Genomic DNA, 16,418 nt, shown 5'->3' with positions numbered 1-16,418 from the left:
GTTTCCATCTGGTATCATTTTACTACTGTTGGACGGACTTCTTTTTAACATTTCTTGTAGTGCAGATCTGCTGATGATGAATTCTTTCAGCTTTTGTATGACTGATAAAGTCTTTATTCTTCACTTCAAAAATTGTGATAAAGTACACATAAGATCTGCCATCTTAACCATTTTTTACTGTACAGTTCAGTGACATTGAGTACATTCACATTGTTGTGCAACCATCACCACTATACATCTCTAGAATGCTTTCCATCTAGCAAAACTGAGAAAATACATGGAATGCATCACAAATTTGCATTCCATCCGTGTACACAGGCCATACTAATCTCTGTATCATTTCACTCTTAGTATCTGTGCTGCCAAAGTGAGTTTAACTCCAGCCTGGGTGACAGAGCAAGACTGGCTCAAAAAATAGATAAATAAATTAAATGCTTAATTTTATTTATTTATTTTAAAAGATATTTTTGCTAGGTAAAAATTCTAGAATGACTTTTTAATTATCGTTTTCTTTTTAAAAATGCCTTAAATAGCCAGGCATCGTGGGGCAAGCCTGTAATCCCAGCATTTTGGGAGGCTGAGGGGGGTGGATCACCTGAGGTCAGGAGTTCGAGACCAGCTTGGCCAACATGGTGAAACCTCGTCTCTACTAAAAATACGAAAATTAGCCAGGCATGGTGGCAGGTGCCTGTAATCCCAGCTACTCTGGAGGGTGAGGCAGGAGAATCACTTGAATCTGGGAGGCGGAGGTTGCAGTGAGTCGAGATCATGCCATTGCACTCCAATCTGGGTGACGAGGGTGAAACTGTCTCAAAAAAAAGAAAAAAAGCTTTAAAGATGTATCCCCACTGTCTTAAGCTTGCATTATTTTTGATGAAAAATCTCCTGTCTTATTTATTTTTTGTTCTTTTGTATTTAATATTTCTTTTTGGGGGGGCTGCTTTTGAGATATTTTCTTTATTGGTTTTTGCAACTTGGTTTGTGCTTGGGGTTCATCGAGTTTTTGGATCTGTGGGTGTACAGTTTTCATCATATTTGGAATATATGTGCCCATTATTTCTTCAAATATTCTTTCTGTCCCCTCTTCCACTGGTGTCTCCAATACATATCTATTAGGCCACTTGAAATTTCCCCATAGCTGCTGACTGATGCTCTGTTTATCTTTTTTTTTTTTTGAGATGGAGTCTCACTCTGTTGCCCAGGCTGGATTGCAGTGGTGCCATCTCGGCTCACTGCAAGCTCCACCTCCTGGGTTCACCCCATTCTCTTGCCTCAGCCTCCCAAGTAGCTGGGACTACAGGTGCCCACCACCACGCCCGGCTAATGTTTTGTATTTTTTTAGTAGAGGTGGGGTTTCACCGTGTTAGCCAGGATGGTGTCAATCTCCTGACCTCGTGATCCACCCGCCTTGGCCTCCCAGTGTGCTGGGATTACAGGTGTGAGCCACCGCACCTGGCCGCTCTGTTTATCTTTTATACAGTTTTTAATTTTTTTGGTCTTATATTTGGATGTGGCTTTATGTATTCCATTTTTATCTCTCTATGTGTCATTTTGAATAGTTTCTGTTGTTGTGTCTTTAAGTTCATTAATCTATTTTCTTCAACGTCTTAACTGCTATTAATCCTACTCAGTCTATTTTTCATCTTAGATATTGCAGCTTTCATCTCTAAAAGTTCAATATGGATCTTTTAAATATTTTCCATGCATCTACTTCACATATTCAGTTTTTATTCTAGCTTCCTGAACATACAGAGTATACTTATAATAACTTTAATTTCTTTGTGTACTAATTCTATCATCTGTCTTTCCTGGTTAGTTTCAAATGATTAATTTTTCCTACTATGAATCACATTTTCCTGCCATTTTCATGCCTAGTAATTTTTTATTGGATAACAGATATTGTGACTTTTACTTCATTGGGTAGTGGGTATTTTGCCTTTCTATAAATACGCTTGAGCTTGTTTTGGGACATGGTTAAATTACCTGGAAGCGGTTTGAACTTTTCATGTTTTGGACTTAAGCTTTGCAAGGCAGGCCTCCAGAATCATTGGGTCTAGGGCTAATTCTTTTTCCTTTACTGAGGCAGAACTCTTCTGTGTATTCTACCAGATGTCTCATGAATCATGAGTTTTTTTTCACTCAGGTTGTAAAGATCAGGCACTATTCTTAGCCTTGTGTAAGCTCCAGAAATTTTTCTCCTCTGGCCTCATGTACTTTTCTCATGTACATAATACACTTTTCAATACTTCACTGAATATTCAATGTGGACCTTTTACAGATATTTGGAGTTCTCTTTCTGTGAAACAATCTGCTCTTTGGTGCCCTACCCTGAAAACTCTAGTCACTTGGCCTCTGTGGACATCTAGGTCCTTCTTAACAACTCAAGGAGAACTTTGGGCTCCACGTGAGTTATCTTTTTCTGTATGGTGGTCTTAAAGCCTTCTCAGAGAATACTCTTAGGGCAGCCTTAGGGCTCACTTCATTTGTGTCCCATTTCACAAGGATCACTGTCCTTTGTTGCCTGGTATCCAATGTCTTGTCTACCATGTTTTAAATAATTTGCCCAGATTTTTAGCAAGAGAGTAAATCCAGTCCCTGTCACTATTTTGGTAGAAGTTGCCCCAATTATTTAATTTAATTTTATTTTGCTATTGTACTATGTGTTTGTCTTTTTTCACTGTATGTTCTAACTGGTCTTTCTTTGTATATGTGAAGGTTATTGATTTCTGTTTGTTGATTTTATAACTTACTATGTTACTTAAATTATCTTGTTTTTTATAGCAGTTTAATGTTGATTTTATTAAGTTTTCCAGATACCATATCATCTACAAAGAGAGATAGTTTTCCCACTTCCTTTGCAATTAATATGCTTTTTGTTGCTCTCTCCTTCTAAAAGCATTGACAAATACTTCAACGTAATGTTAAATACTATTAGAAATGGTGGGCATGAGTTTGAAGACTACTTAAGTATTCTACTGATTCTGTCTTTTGGAGATGTCCCTAGTAATGCCGCAAGTCCTCCAGTTCTGGAATGGCCCAGTGGCCATTTCTATGCCTCCTGCACAGCTGTTATCTTAGGGTTTCCAATCCCCTATTCATAGTTCTCATTCTTACCTTTTTTTTTGTTTGACTCCTATTTTAGTAAAGCATAAGAGGATGTAAAAAGCAATTCTTGATAATCTTGCAAACTCCGTAGATTGGCTGGGTAAATGATTTTAGCTTGGAAATAATTTTCCCTAAGAATTGTGAAGGCATTATTCCCTGTATTCTAGGGTCTAATATTGTCCTTAGGCATCTCATGCTGGTGTCACTCACAGTGCTTTGTGCATAACTTTTTAGTTTCAATTCTTTAAAATTGTATGACATTCTCTTTGTCCCCAAAGACTACCTACCATTCTCCTTGTTTCTCCATGGCTGTAAGGTGCTAAAATGTGAAAGTCCCCTAAATTATCTTGATGTATGTTTCTATGGTTCTATGGTTCTGTTACAGTAAATTATCACAATCTTTTTTTTTAAAGAATCATAATCATTAATTCACCAATACAAGTACATCTGAACTAACTGTTGGGCTTCCCAGGCTTTCCTTTAATGGGTGCTGTTTAGAGTCTTGCAGGGTTTGTCTTCAGCCATGATTGAATCAGCCAGGACCAAACTCAAGAATACACGGAACTTACAGAAATAAAGGACAAAATTTAAGAAATGTAGGAATTACATATTCTATATCAATAATCTACATGTGATTCTTATAACTTTCTGCCTCAATAAATTTATCATTCATATCTTATGGGAATCTATGGTTCCATGCTTTTAAGATTATGTTTTTAAGTTTAATTGGTTGTAATATCCTGAGTACTAATGATATATAGTAATATAATAATTATTATACAGCAGACACTCTTCTAAGTGTTTTCCATTTATAAGCCCATTCACATTTATAATTCTTATAACAAATCTATGAAGTGGATACTATTGTTATCCCTACCTTAAACACAAGGGAATTGAGGCACAGAGAATTTAACATTTTGAATTAAGAATCTTAATTAAGAATTAAGGTCACGTAGGCTGGGCATGGTGGCTCATGCCTGTAATCCCAGCAATTTGGGATGCCGAGGTGGGAGGATCACTTGAGGTCTGGAGTTCGAGACCAGGCTGGCCAACGTGGCGGAACCTTGTCTCTACTAAAAAAAAAATCCAAAAAAATTAGCCAGGCATGATGGCACATGCCTATAATCCCAGCTATTCAAGAGGCTGTGGCACAATAATCACGTGAACCTGGGAGGCAGAGGTTGCAGTGAGCTGGGATCACGCCACTGCACTCCAGCCTGGGCAACACAGAGAGACCTTGTAAAAAAAAAAATAGAATTAATGTCACATAGCATGTAAATGGCAGAGCAAGCAGTTGATCCCAGGCCATCTGGCCCTGTAGTCTACTTTTACCCACTGTGCTTTGTGGGCCTTTGGAAGCTGCAAGATTCTAAAGAGTTAGGAGTCTACTGATAGATGGCACTGGGGTTACATTTCACCCTGCTCCTTCACTGTGACCTCTCATTATCCCCATCTTCTATTCATAATCTTGGCACAAGGGTAACAAAGGGGGAGCCTTAGGCTAGGCTCCCAGGGATTGTAATTTGTTTTAGAGCAATGCGCTGGATTTCTAGGGATCTGTACTCAACCATGCACAAACATCTGGGCGCCTGATCCAGATTTAATCTCCATGTTAGGCTTCCTTTCTGGAATTTCACACAGTAGTAGGTGCCGGCTCTGCTGGTGTGATGCTACTGATACGGATGGAATAATTAGTGCTGTTTCTCTTTGTGATGTCTGAAACAGTTCTTATCCAGGGGTAGTCGCCTTCTTTCTGACTGTAGATTAATTCCTGGCCTGGTCCAGCTCCTCTGAACCACTGGATGGGCCCTATGGGGATCAGGGAGGTCACAGTGCAGTGCAGAGTGGCCATTTCTCCAGCTGCAACCGACACGGACTTCTCAGGCTGAATTACCTGCAGCTTCTCTTCACACACCACTCCTGGAAGAACACACGTCAGCTCCAAGCTCCAGCTGGGGATGAGGCTGCTGTCCAGGTACCTGGGTTCAGATTGCATTTGAAGCCCCATTCATTCTTTCTTTCCATATCATGTATTAGCTTTTAGGATGGGCATATTTCTTAACTGGGTATCAAGAGAGACATAGAAACAAGATAGACAGACAGCCCTTGCTAAGGACGCAGTCAGAAAGTCAAAAGAGAAGAAATACTTCTAGAAAAGATGTTCAACAACCCCAGTAATCCAGTGAAGTTAAACCACACACAAATTGCTAATGTCCATGACAGACTAGCTGGAAAAGTTTTTAAAAAAAGTGTACACAGATTTCAGCATATGGAAGTTAGAGCACACTTTCAGGCTGCAATAAATAATAGAGGCAGGTTGGTAACAAGGCAAGCAGAGAGGTCGATGAAACAGAAGAGAGAACCTAGAATTGGACCCAAGTAAATAGACAGATTTATTGTACGATCAAGCTGGCATTTTATGTCAGTGGAAGAAAGCTCTCTTGAAGAAGGCAAATGAAACTCCTAAAAAGTAGCTGTCTCCAGGGAGCCAGATGAGTATGGGGGCTTTTGTTATTTACTTGTACGTTTCTTCCCTGTTTGGATTATTTTGACAGCAAGCCTGAAATACAATAAAAATAAAATAAAATAAAACATTTCTCCCTCCTGTAAGCTAAGAGCAGACACAATTTTTAGAATATTAGCTTAGCAAACATGAAAAAGATTGCCAATTTTCTGTGTTGCTAAGGGTGTGGTGAGGCAGGCACTCCCACATACTGCTGATGGGAATAACAATGGACACAATCTCTCTAGATGGCAATACAGCATTATAGTCATGATCTAGGACATATGATCTATGTCCATGTGACAAACCCATATTTAAACAAGTAAAGTGGAGATACTTTAACCAAATCTATTTTGGTCCCAAATGTTCAAAATACCCCCTGTCCATTGCTGCTGCTTCTGCGCTGGGTGTGGTGAGATAATGTATTACTGATATTGAGACACTCACGTTTTATTGGGAAATGGCTTTTGAAACCAAAAAACACTTTTGAAATGCAATTTCCCAATAAAACTCATACTCTTTGATTTAGTAATTCCTCTTCTATGGCCTTATTCAAAAGAAACAATCAGACAAGGGTGAATATGCTTTGTAAAGGAATGGCAATCATAGTATTTACAATATAGAAAAGTTTGATGTAAGGCCCATATCCAAGAATAGGAGTGAGTTAGATAAATGATGGTACAACCACAAAATGGAAAACTATGTAGCGATTGAAATGATAATGTTGATGTATATATTGTTGATGTATTGATGATGTTGCAGACACATATATATTTACATAGAAAAGGGTCCCCAATTTATCACTGAGTAAAAGAACTAATAAATCACCATATTTTGTGTAATCTTATTTTTGTTAAAAGTTCGATGTATATAGAAGCAGCACAGTGAAGAGGTCAAAGTAAGAGTTAGTGGAGTCCCATTGACCCAGGTTTCAATGCCTCCTCTATTGCTTGATTGCTATAGTTTAAATATTTGTCCCCTCCAAAATTCATGTTGAAATTCAATCCTCAATGTGCAGTATTGAGAGGTAGGGTCTTTAAGAGGTGATTGGGTCGTAAGGACTCTGCATTATTTAATAAATTAATGGATTAATGGGTTATCATGGGAGGGGAACTGTTGGTTTTATAAGAGGAGAGAGAGAGACCCAAGTATAGTATGCTAGCATGCTCAGTCCCCTCACCATGTGATACCCTGTGCTGCCTCAGGACTCTTTAGAGAGTCCCCGCCAGCAAGAAAGCTCTCACCAAATGTGGCCCCTTGACCTTAAACATCTCAGCCTTTATAACTATAAGAAATAAGTTCTTTTTCTTTATAAATAATCCAGTTTCATGTATTCTATTCTAAGCAACAGAAAATGGACTGACATTGGTGTTTTACCTTGCGAAAATAATCTCCCTGAGGCTCTGTTTTCTTATTTATGTAATGTATACAATGTGGAAAGTAAAACTTCTCTTACAATTTTGTTGTGATACTGAAACCTGAAAATCTTTGAGAAACACTCAGGACTGTGCTCATAGAAGGACTTCTGTGAAATGGGCTTTCCATTCTTAACTGCAAGTCCTGTAGGCCAGGCTCCAGCCCTGACAACCTGGTGATTCTAGGAAGCGCACACCCTTCCTTGGCTTTCAGTTCCTTCTTCTACCAAGCCTGATGGACCTTTCTCATTTCCCATGACTTCTGTGAGTTCTAAGTGAAGACATAGACTTGCCAAAGACACAGAGTGAGAGTTACAATGGCCGGATGCAGCAGGACTATTTTCGTGGGCTCATATTTGCACTTGTTAAGCCCTAAAAGGCTATAACAGCCAGAGCTCACATAGGTGGTTCTGTGTGCTACACATTACTCCAAACACTTAACTATATTAATTAACTAGTTTGATTCTCACTACAACTTTATTGGAAAGGCATTATTATTTATCCCGATTTCACAGACAAGAAAACAGAGGCACAAAGAAGTTGAGTAACTTATCCATAGTCAAAGAGCCTACAAATGATGAAACTTGGATTTGAACCCTGGTCTGTTGTTTTGTTTTTTTTTTAATGCCTGTGCTTTTAACAACTTTATTAGTTGGACTCTAAATTGATATGTTAACACCACTGGGAGAAGGATGCTTGCCTCTCCTGACTGTGCAGATCAGCTTTGGAGAGAAGGGAGTAGACAGGCAGGAGAAACACCCGCATCAAGAATGTAATCCTAGGTTTCTGAGATTCTGGGAGACTTACTAGTCTAAAAAGGACCATGTAGCAATTTTTTCTAATAGTTCTACATTGCATGTGTAGTACTTGTTGTTATCTATCTATCTATCTATCTATCTATCTAATCTATCTATTAGTCACCTATGCATCTATGTGTACTCATCTTAATGACAGCATCCCTGCCTCCCTCCTGGGGACCGAGGGGTCAAATGCTGCTCCTCTACTTCTTCTCTCAGGGTGGCATCAGGTCCTGCAGGTCAGGCCTAGGGGGTCGTGGAACCTTCACAAGACATCAGGGGTGTGGGAAGTGAGAGGGACTGGGCACCCCTGTCATGGGGAAACGCCTGGATGGGAGAGAAAGCAACCCCTCCAAGCAATAAGAATTCTGGAGAGATTTGTTTTGGAGACACTAGTTATAAAACAAACTATTTAGGGAAGTGTCTTAAAGAGGAAGGGGTGGCAAAGAAAGAGGCCCTAGAACAACAGAGATTCATCTGCCCCACTGCAGGTGGCGAAATGGTACCACCGCCAAACTCAGGAGAGCACCTCTGCATCATGGTACCTGAGGGTGGGGGCACTCACCTGTGAGTCCCAGCAGCCAGAGGCAGCAGCAAGGATGGATGAAATAGTTTGTGTTGTTTCTCTCAGGCAGGGCCGAGAGGCAGGGACGGGCATCGTAGTGGGCCCTGGAGCCTGCTCTGCCTGTACGTCTGTTCTGGGGAGGTCCTGGATTCTGCTCTGCTGAGAGAGGCAAAACTATATCTTCCATGATATAAGAGGAAGTTACTATGATGGGAGGAAAGGGCTGTAGGATTATGACCTTTCCAGTTTCTGGATTGTGAAATAGGAATCAGACACAAGCTAAGAAGTTACTGATATAAGGGTCCCAAAGTGCTTGGAGGGGCCCTGACAGACACCCTTAGTGCCTAGGCTCTGCCCTTTGGGCCCCTCACTTTGTGTCAGGTGTGCTGGTGACCCTTCCTCATCCAGGAGCCCAGGAACAGGGTCTGCCATAGAGAACGGTGTGTCCAGCCTCCTGTGATAGTCCAAGACCTGGGCTCAGATGAGCTGTGCAGCTAGTCAGGAGGAGGGCTCCCGGGGATGGGGCTTCGCAGGTGTGGATCCCTGTTTTTCTTCACTCCAGAGGTGTCAGTTGTAAAAATGAGCCTGAAGCCATGTCTGATGAGAGGCTTTGACTCTTCAAAGTACGCTTACAGGGGCAGTGACTTTGAGTGAGCAAGGAGTTAGATCTTGGGAGGAGGAGGAGAATTTCTGTTTTAGAGGAAAGGGGAAGAAGCCTGTGTGTGTTAAGCGGTGGGTGCAGGGCCTTAGGGTGCTCATACTGCAGGAACAGTGACATGCAGAAACACAGCTGGGAGGAGGAGGGGTGTCTCTTTTGTCTGTCCCTAGTCTGGGGCCACCTCTTGGGAGAAGGGAGTGGAGGAGCTGTAGAAACGCTCACACCAAGAATTCATCTCCTCTCCTCCTTCTGAGCAGCAGCCACCTGCACATGAAATCACATTCAGAGCCTCTAGCCATGAGCTCATCACTCCTGCGGGCCCAGTGCCAGGGACTGCCTCCTGTGACTCAGTTTCCCCACTGCTCCCCACCCCTGCCTCCTTACCAGTGGCTGACTGGATGGTGGTGATGAGAAGGGCTGGAATGAAAGGGGCTAATCAGCGATGAGATTTGATTGCTCTGTAGCATGATGAGTGTCCCTCTCCCCTCGACACCTTATTCTAGCTTGTTAAACATTTTTTCTGAGAGGGATTTCTTGACAAGGAACTGGCCAGAGTGTTCCCTTTAGCACTCATTGTTCTAACTCTAATCCCTGTCTTCATTGATGACAGATTCTATTTTCTAGAGCTGACTGCAACAAGGTCCCTCTTCCCTCATGCTCTTCGACACTCCTCCCATGGAGATGTAGGCATATGTTCCCTCCCCCTGAGTTTGGGCAGGTCTGTGACTGCAACAGAAGCGATGTGATGTGACTTCTGAGGCTAGACCATAATAATTCCCTGCATTTCTACCTGGCTTTCTTGGGATGCTCATTTTTGGAACCTTGCCACCATGCTATGGGGAAGCCCAAACTAGCACGCATGAAGAGATCACATTGCAGGGACACATGTAAGAGTTCTAGCTGACATCCCAGCTAAGATGCAGCCAATATCCATTATCAATCATCAGACAAGTAAAAGAAGAAGCTTCCAGATGACCCAGCAGTTGAGTCATCCCCAGGTGAGTTTCCCAACTGAGACCCCAGGCAACATATAGCAGAGATAAGTCATTCTTGTACCCTGTCTGAATTCCTTACCCACAGTGTCATTGATCATAATAAAATGGTCGTTTTTTTGACCTTGTGTTTTGGGGTGTATTGCTATGCAGCAATAGTAACTAGACAGCACACTTGGCAACATCTTCCCCACCCCACTGATTAGATTCTGCCTCCTTCACTGGACTTGCTGTTCCTTGTTGGCAGGAACCACTGAATACGGGGATTAAAAGGCAGGCTTTGGGGCCAGAAGGAACAGTGGGTCAGAATCTTGGACTTAGGTGGTATTTGCGTGGCAGTGGGCAAGCCGTCCGGATGCATGCCTATGCCCTGCTGTCTACTAAGCATCTACACAGCATACTCATCACTCACCTCCCATCAGCTCTTTTTTCTGTGTCCTCATCTCAGTGTATGACATCCTCATCCACCCAGTTAGTTAAGCCAGAAAACCTTGGTGTCATTTTTGATTTTGATAACTCCTCCCATCCCCCATATCCTTTAATCTAAATACATCTTTAGTCTGTTCGGACCGCTATAACAGAATACCATAGACTGGGTGGCTTATAAGCAACAGAAATTTATTTCTCACATGTCTGAAGCCTGGCAAGTCTAAGATTCAGAAGCTGGCAGATTTGGTGTTTGGTGAGGGCCCACTTCCTGATTCATAGACAGCTTCTCACTGTGTCCTCACATGGTGGAAGAGGCAAGAGAGCTCTCTGGGGCCTCTTTTATAAGAACACTAATCCCATTCATGACTCTACCCTGATGACCGAATCACCTCCCAACAGCCTTCCTCCTAACACCATCATATTGGGCATTAAGATTTAACACATGGGGTGGGGGGAGCGGGGAGGGATAGCATTGGGAGATATACCTAATGCTAAATGACCAGTTGATGGGTGCAGCACACCAACATGGCACATGTATACATATGTAACAAAGCTGCATGTTGTGCACATGTACCCTAAAACTTAAAGTGTAATAATAACAACAACAAAAAAAAGATTTAACACATGAATTTGGAGGGGACAAAAACCTTCAGTGCATAGCGATCTTAAATCCTCCTGCATCTCTCTCTCCACTATCATCTCTGGCTTGGATAGCCTACAATTTGCCTACTTTACTCTTTCTCTATTTCAGTCTTTTCCTTACACTGTAGCCAGAATGGTACTTTTAGAAATTTAGAGAAGTCTGACCATGCTTCTCTCTGATAGTGGCTTCCCACTGTTCTTAGGGAAAATAAAAGATTTTTCTATTGTTCGTGACTGATCTGGCTCCAAATGCTTTGCCATCCTCAGCTGCCGGCCCTTTCACTCCCAAGATGCTGCTCTTTCTTCCCTGAACATCAGATGACCACTCCCTTCTCCTCCTTATTGTAGATAAACTGAGAGTGCCCTTAGTACCTTGTAAGAATTTGTAATCAGATGTTTACGTTGGAAGTCTTCCTTACTTGCTAGAGCACACACCTCAATGAGAACAGAGGTTGGCTCAGCTCTCTTTCCCATGGAGAATGCTCAACAGGTGTTTTGCACCCAGGAGGGAATGGCCAGTGGGTTCATAGTAAGTGTTCACAGTGACCCCAGGTGTTTGGTCTCTGATCTAGCTCACCCCAGAAGCGTTAATGCCACAGGATCCCTGTCTGTTCGGGGATCCCACAGTTGCTCTCTCTTTCTTTTTTCCCCTTTTTGGGGCTCCCCCATCCCTGGAAACCCTGGGAGCCTGACACTGATTAACTAAACCACAGTAGTGGCCTCACAGCTACCTCATCCTTGATCTCCACTTGGTCAGGACTGGGTTCTACCCTTAATTTTGGATGCTCCCTTGGATGGATGTTGCTGGAGGACAAGGAGTTGATATCCAGCATTGTGAGATGAGACATTGCCTCCTCCCTGGGTCCTAATCCCCTCTCCTTTCCTGAAGACATCTTTTACAAATGCTTAATCAAGCCCCTCTTCCCCCATCACCACATCCGAGATAGAGCTTCTTAGTGTATTCCAGGAAATTCCTGGGGAAGTAAGAGTGATGTGCCCCTCTCTTGCCTCCAGATGAACCTGGGCACCATGTGTCCTTGTGGGCACTTCTTGGAATGACTTCTTCCCTAACTTTAGCCTGCTCCCGGACCAGGCTGTGGCCACCACACCTTGTCCTGCCTCCCTGAACCTCCCCTCAATTTACAGTTAGGCCGTCTACTTCCTGCAGAATGGAGGGTGGAGACTCCATCACCAGCAGCACCTTGTGGCCTAGGAGGAGAGTCACAAAAGGAAGGGTGGGCAACAAGTGTCATCAGAGGGCACAAGGGAGTCCATCCTCCAGGGCTTTCACTTTCCCATCTGAGGCTCCCAGGGCCCATCTTAGACAACGGTTCCCATTGCACTGTGCCTTGCCAGCACAAATACCTGAGGCAGGAGCCCAGGTGAGCACACATGCATTTCACACTGCTGGGCTGGGCCTTGTCTAGGGAAAAGGAGACAGCTCCAACCATTTAACCTTGTATTACCTTGTTAGCTCTCAGCATAGTCCTATGAGATGGGTATTATTATTTTTATGTTGCTGAGAAAATTAAGGCTCAGAGATTTTAGAAACTTTCTAGGGTCACAAGGTAGTGAGAATCAAACTTATGTTTGTCAAACACTATGCTCATCCTTGCTGCCCCTCTGAATCAAGAAAGGGCAGGAGATCCAGACACCCGGGACACCCAGAGCCTGGAGACTAGGAGAACACCACCACATCAGGGCACAGAAGGATGTGTCTACATTGGCAGTAAGTGGAATGTAGATGTGTTCCTATTGGGAGAATTTCCAGGCTGCTCTGCTCAGCACCAGGAAGGACATGGGTTTAATCAGAAAATGATGAAAACACTAAAAAATCTCCTGGCAAGAAACCATTAAGATCATTCAAGGAAACACAGGATCCCTGTCTTGGCAGGAGTTTCAGACATTATCTAGTCCTCTTATGACCTTGTACCTTAAAATCCTAGTACCTGAAATCCTGTTTGTGGATAGATGAGACTTTAAAAGAAAGGGCAGCAAATAATATATAAGAGATCTCTCTAGGGAGTTGGATTGGGTGTACTTGATTCCTAATAGATATTTAGTTTTTGATAAATACCTATATGATTTTGGATTGTGTGTGTGTGTGCATGCACTTGTTTATGTGAGGGAGAAGGAGAGAGTGAGAGTGAGTGAATCAGCAAGAGAATGAGAAAGAGAGCGGGCTTTGCTTTTATAATTTAAACTTTTATAAATCTGAAAAAGAACGTCTTATGGAAAGATGAAGGAGCTTCCTTAAATAAGTCATGGAGGCCTTGCTATTGGCTACAACTGAGACCTATCCAGGTGAGCAGAGGTCCAAAATGTCATTTTTACAGTGATCTTCTGCCATCCATCTTGTTCCACCTGGCAGGTGAGCATAGTGTCCTCCTCGTGGTCACTGTTTTTCACCAGGATGGAGCTCTGCACGCTGTACAGTCCATCTTTGCCCTTGGTGGGGGTCAGGGTCTCATCTCTCTGGGGTTCACTTCCATCCTTCAGCCAGGTCAGTTGCATGTCCTGGGGATAGAACTTCTCTGCCTGGCAGGTGACATTCATCTTGTTATTTGAGGCAGGGTGTTGAAGAATGGACACCTTGGGTGGAACTGAAATAGCATAGAACACATGCTCAGACGTCATGAAACAATCAGATCCATCTGCTTATTACTTGGTGGCCATTTACTTAGCACCTACCTAGCATGTCATTGTGCCTAGCACATAGTAGATGTTCAGTAGCTGGAATGACCTGTTATTATTTAAGCCTATTCCCTGGAGCAAATTTGGGAAGAACTATGCTCCAAAGACATGTGAAAGCCGGGCACATGTGGTGTTACCTACCTATTATGGTCTCAGACAAATCAGCCTTCCCACGAAGAGGGTAATGCAAGCTTCGATGGTACACACTGCAGGTAATATGAGAGTTTAGGTCATCTAGAGCTGGGACTACCTCCGTGGTACTGACAATTTTGTAGGTATTGCTGTTCTTTAACTGAACCACATGGGTCTGGAGGGATGAGAGTTTCTTCCCATTTTTGAACCACTTCAGGGTGACGTTTTTGGGATAGAAGCCGTAGGACATGCAGCTAAAATTCACAGTCTGCCCGAGCAAGGCCCTCTCCAAGGGGCCTATTACCACAGGGAGAGAGGGTGGAGCTACAAGAAGGAAGATGAATAAACAATTAGTGTTGGTAAGCTATATAGTATTCTTTGTGCCTTATATAATTTTAATTCTGACAACCCCGTGATTAGATATGATAATGTCCATTTTATAGATAAGGAAATTGAAGCTGGTAGAGGTAAAATAAAAAATACTAGCAACTTGCAAAGCCTGGACTGGAAAACAGGTTTCTCTAACCACACAGCCTGTGATCTTGACTCAGGTGACACTGTTTCTCTGTTCAGGAGTCATATTCCTATATCTTTCTCACTCTTGGTATTGATTATTCCTACTTACCCATTCTCGTTTAATAAGGTTTAGACAACAAGGAATAGAAGGAAATGTTCTTAGCCTATTCCTATCTACCAAAAATCCTAAAACAAAATATCTTTAATGTGCAACTTTACAAGAATGTCCTTTAGAATCAGCAACAACAGGATACCTACTCTCATTGTATCTATTCAGTGATGTACTAGAGACTCTGGCCTAAGCAATGAAACAAAAAGTCATGAATAAATAATAATTGAGAAGAAAAAATATAATGTAAACTGACACAAAAAACTTAAGCGAATCTGTCTGCTGACTAAAAAACTGATAGATTAGAAAACCAAATGAATAAAAATTTTAAAATTATTCTATTTGACTGAACACAGAAATAAATTCCAAACAGATTAAATCCTTAAATCTAAAATTTAATAAAACTATAAGAAGAAAAAAGTAAGGAAATATTTATATGTCTTTGAGGTAGGAAAGAACTTTAAGACAAGATCCTAAAAACACAACTCATTGAGGTTTGTAAAGTTGACTTTAAAGATTTATAAAGATAACTATAATAAGGGTCAAATTATACACGATGAGAAACATAAACAAAACTTAAAAGCAAGCAGTAAATAGGAGAGGAAAGAAAGTAATACATATAAGGTAATGTGAATGAAACAAAAAGCAACCATAAAATATAGAGGATCAACAAAACCAAAAGTTGCTTCTTTGAAAACATATAATTCTCTGGTGAAAATGAAAAGAGAGGAAATAAAATATTAAGAGAGAGAAAGAGAGAGAGAGAGAGATACAATCACAGATGTGCAATAGGGGCATTACTATAAATCTTGCAGACATTAAAATGATAAAATTTGGATATCTTGAACAGCTTTTGCCAATATAAAATATAAAATTTAGAAAAAGTGAAAAACTTTCTGGAAAAATGTAGCTTATCAAAAGTGAATACGAAGAAATGAGAAACCTGGGCAGTATCAAAATTATTAAAGAAACTGAATCAGAAATTAAAAAAATTTTCCTATAATGAAAATTCTAGATCTAGATGACTTCACTGGAAAGATCTGCCACACATTTATGTAATACATAAATTTTATCTTATGTAATCTTTTCTAATACATAGAAAAAACGGATAGACTTCCCAGCTAATTTTTTGAAGCTAGTATAACTTCAATAACAAAATTCCAACAAGGATACTATAAAGAAAAAACATAGATTATTATCTTACTTCTGAATACACGTTCAAAAATCCCAGGCAAACTTTAGCAAACTGAATAACACACTATCACCAGAATGGTTTTATTTCAGGAATAAAAAGTTGAATTAATATTAGAAAATCAGCCTGGGCAACATGGCAAAACCACGTCTCTACAAAAAATAAAAAAATTAGCCAGGTGTGGTGGCATGGGCCTGTAGTTCCAGCTGCTGAGGAGGCTGATGTGGGAGGACCACCTGAGCTCAGGAGGTCAAGGCTGCAGTGAGCTGAGATTGCACCGCTGCACTCCAGCCTGGGTGAAAAAGCAAGACACTGTCTCAAAAAAAAAAAAAATAAATAAATAAAAATAAAAAAGAATATCAAATAATGTTATACATCACATTTCCAAATTGAAAGACAGTAGAACCATATGACCATTTCAATAGATGCAGGAAAAACATTAAATATTAATATTTATGTTTAGAAATTATTTGTAAACTAAGAATAGAAGTGAATTAATCTGATAGAGACAATCCATTAGATTGAACCACATGCAATTGCTATTTTTATTATATGAAAAATGATAGAATATAGGCAATATCATATGGTTCATCCTAATTTTAAAAATACAACAAACATTATAATCAAAGGTAAAACATTGAAAACTTTGAAATCAAGTCAATATAATCT

At 41.1% G+C, this 16,418-nt stretch overlaps 1 protein-coding gene and 1 pseudogene across 6 annotated transcripts in view; both read right to left on the bottom strand.

The window, feature by feature from the left end:
* Positions 1–271: 271 nt before the first annotated feature.
* On the bottom strand, positions 272–371 carry LOC129022157 (U6 spliceosomal RNA; annotated as a pseudogene).
* Positions 372–5,474: 5,103 nt separating this feature from the next.
* LOC129021974 (signal-regulatory protein delta) overlaps positions 5,475–16,418 on the bottom strand; it is a 28,010-nt gene continuing 17,066 nt past the window's right edge. For 2 of the 6 annotated variants that reach the window (XM_063659510.1, XM_054468065.1), the window contains 2 exons: positions 13,942–14,256; positions 13,279–13,709 (listed from right to left, as the gene is read on the bottom strand). In XM_063659510.1, the coding sequence (XP_063515580.1) occupies positions 13,390–13,709; positions 13,942–14,256 (635 nt within the window). In that variant the 3' untranslated portion in view covers positions 13,279–13,389. Of the gene's footprint in view, positions 5,666–8,385; positions 8,545–13,278; positions 13,710–13,941; positions 14,257–16,418 lie in introns of those variants that run through there. The other 4 variants (XM_054468066.2, XM_054468067.2, XM_054468070.1 and 1 more) reach the window with 3 other exon arrangements.

The sequence above is a fragment of the Pongo pygmaeus genome, chromosome 21 (assembly GCF_028885625.2).
Source record: "Pongo pygmaeus isolate AG05252 chromosome 21, NHGRI_mPonPyg2-v2.0_pri, whole genome shotgun sequence".
Taxonomy (NCBI): Eukaryota; Metazoa; Chordata; class Mammalia; order Primates; family Hominidae; genus Pongo; species Pongo pygmaeus.
The sequence above is the reverse complement of the archived record's forward strand: the minus strand, read 5'-3'. Positions and strand labels throughout refer to the sequence as shown.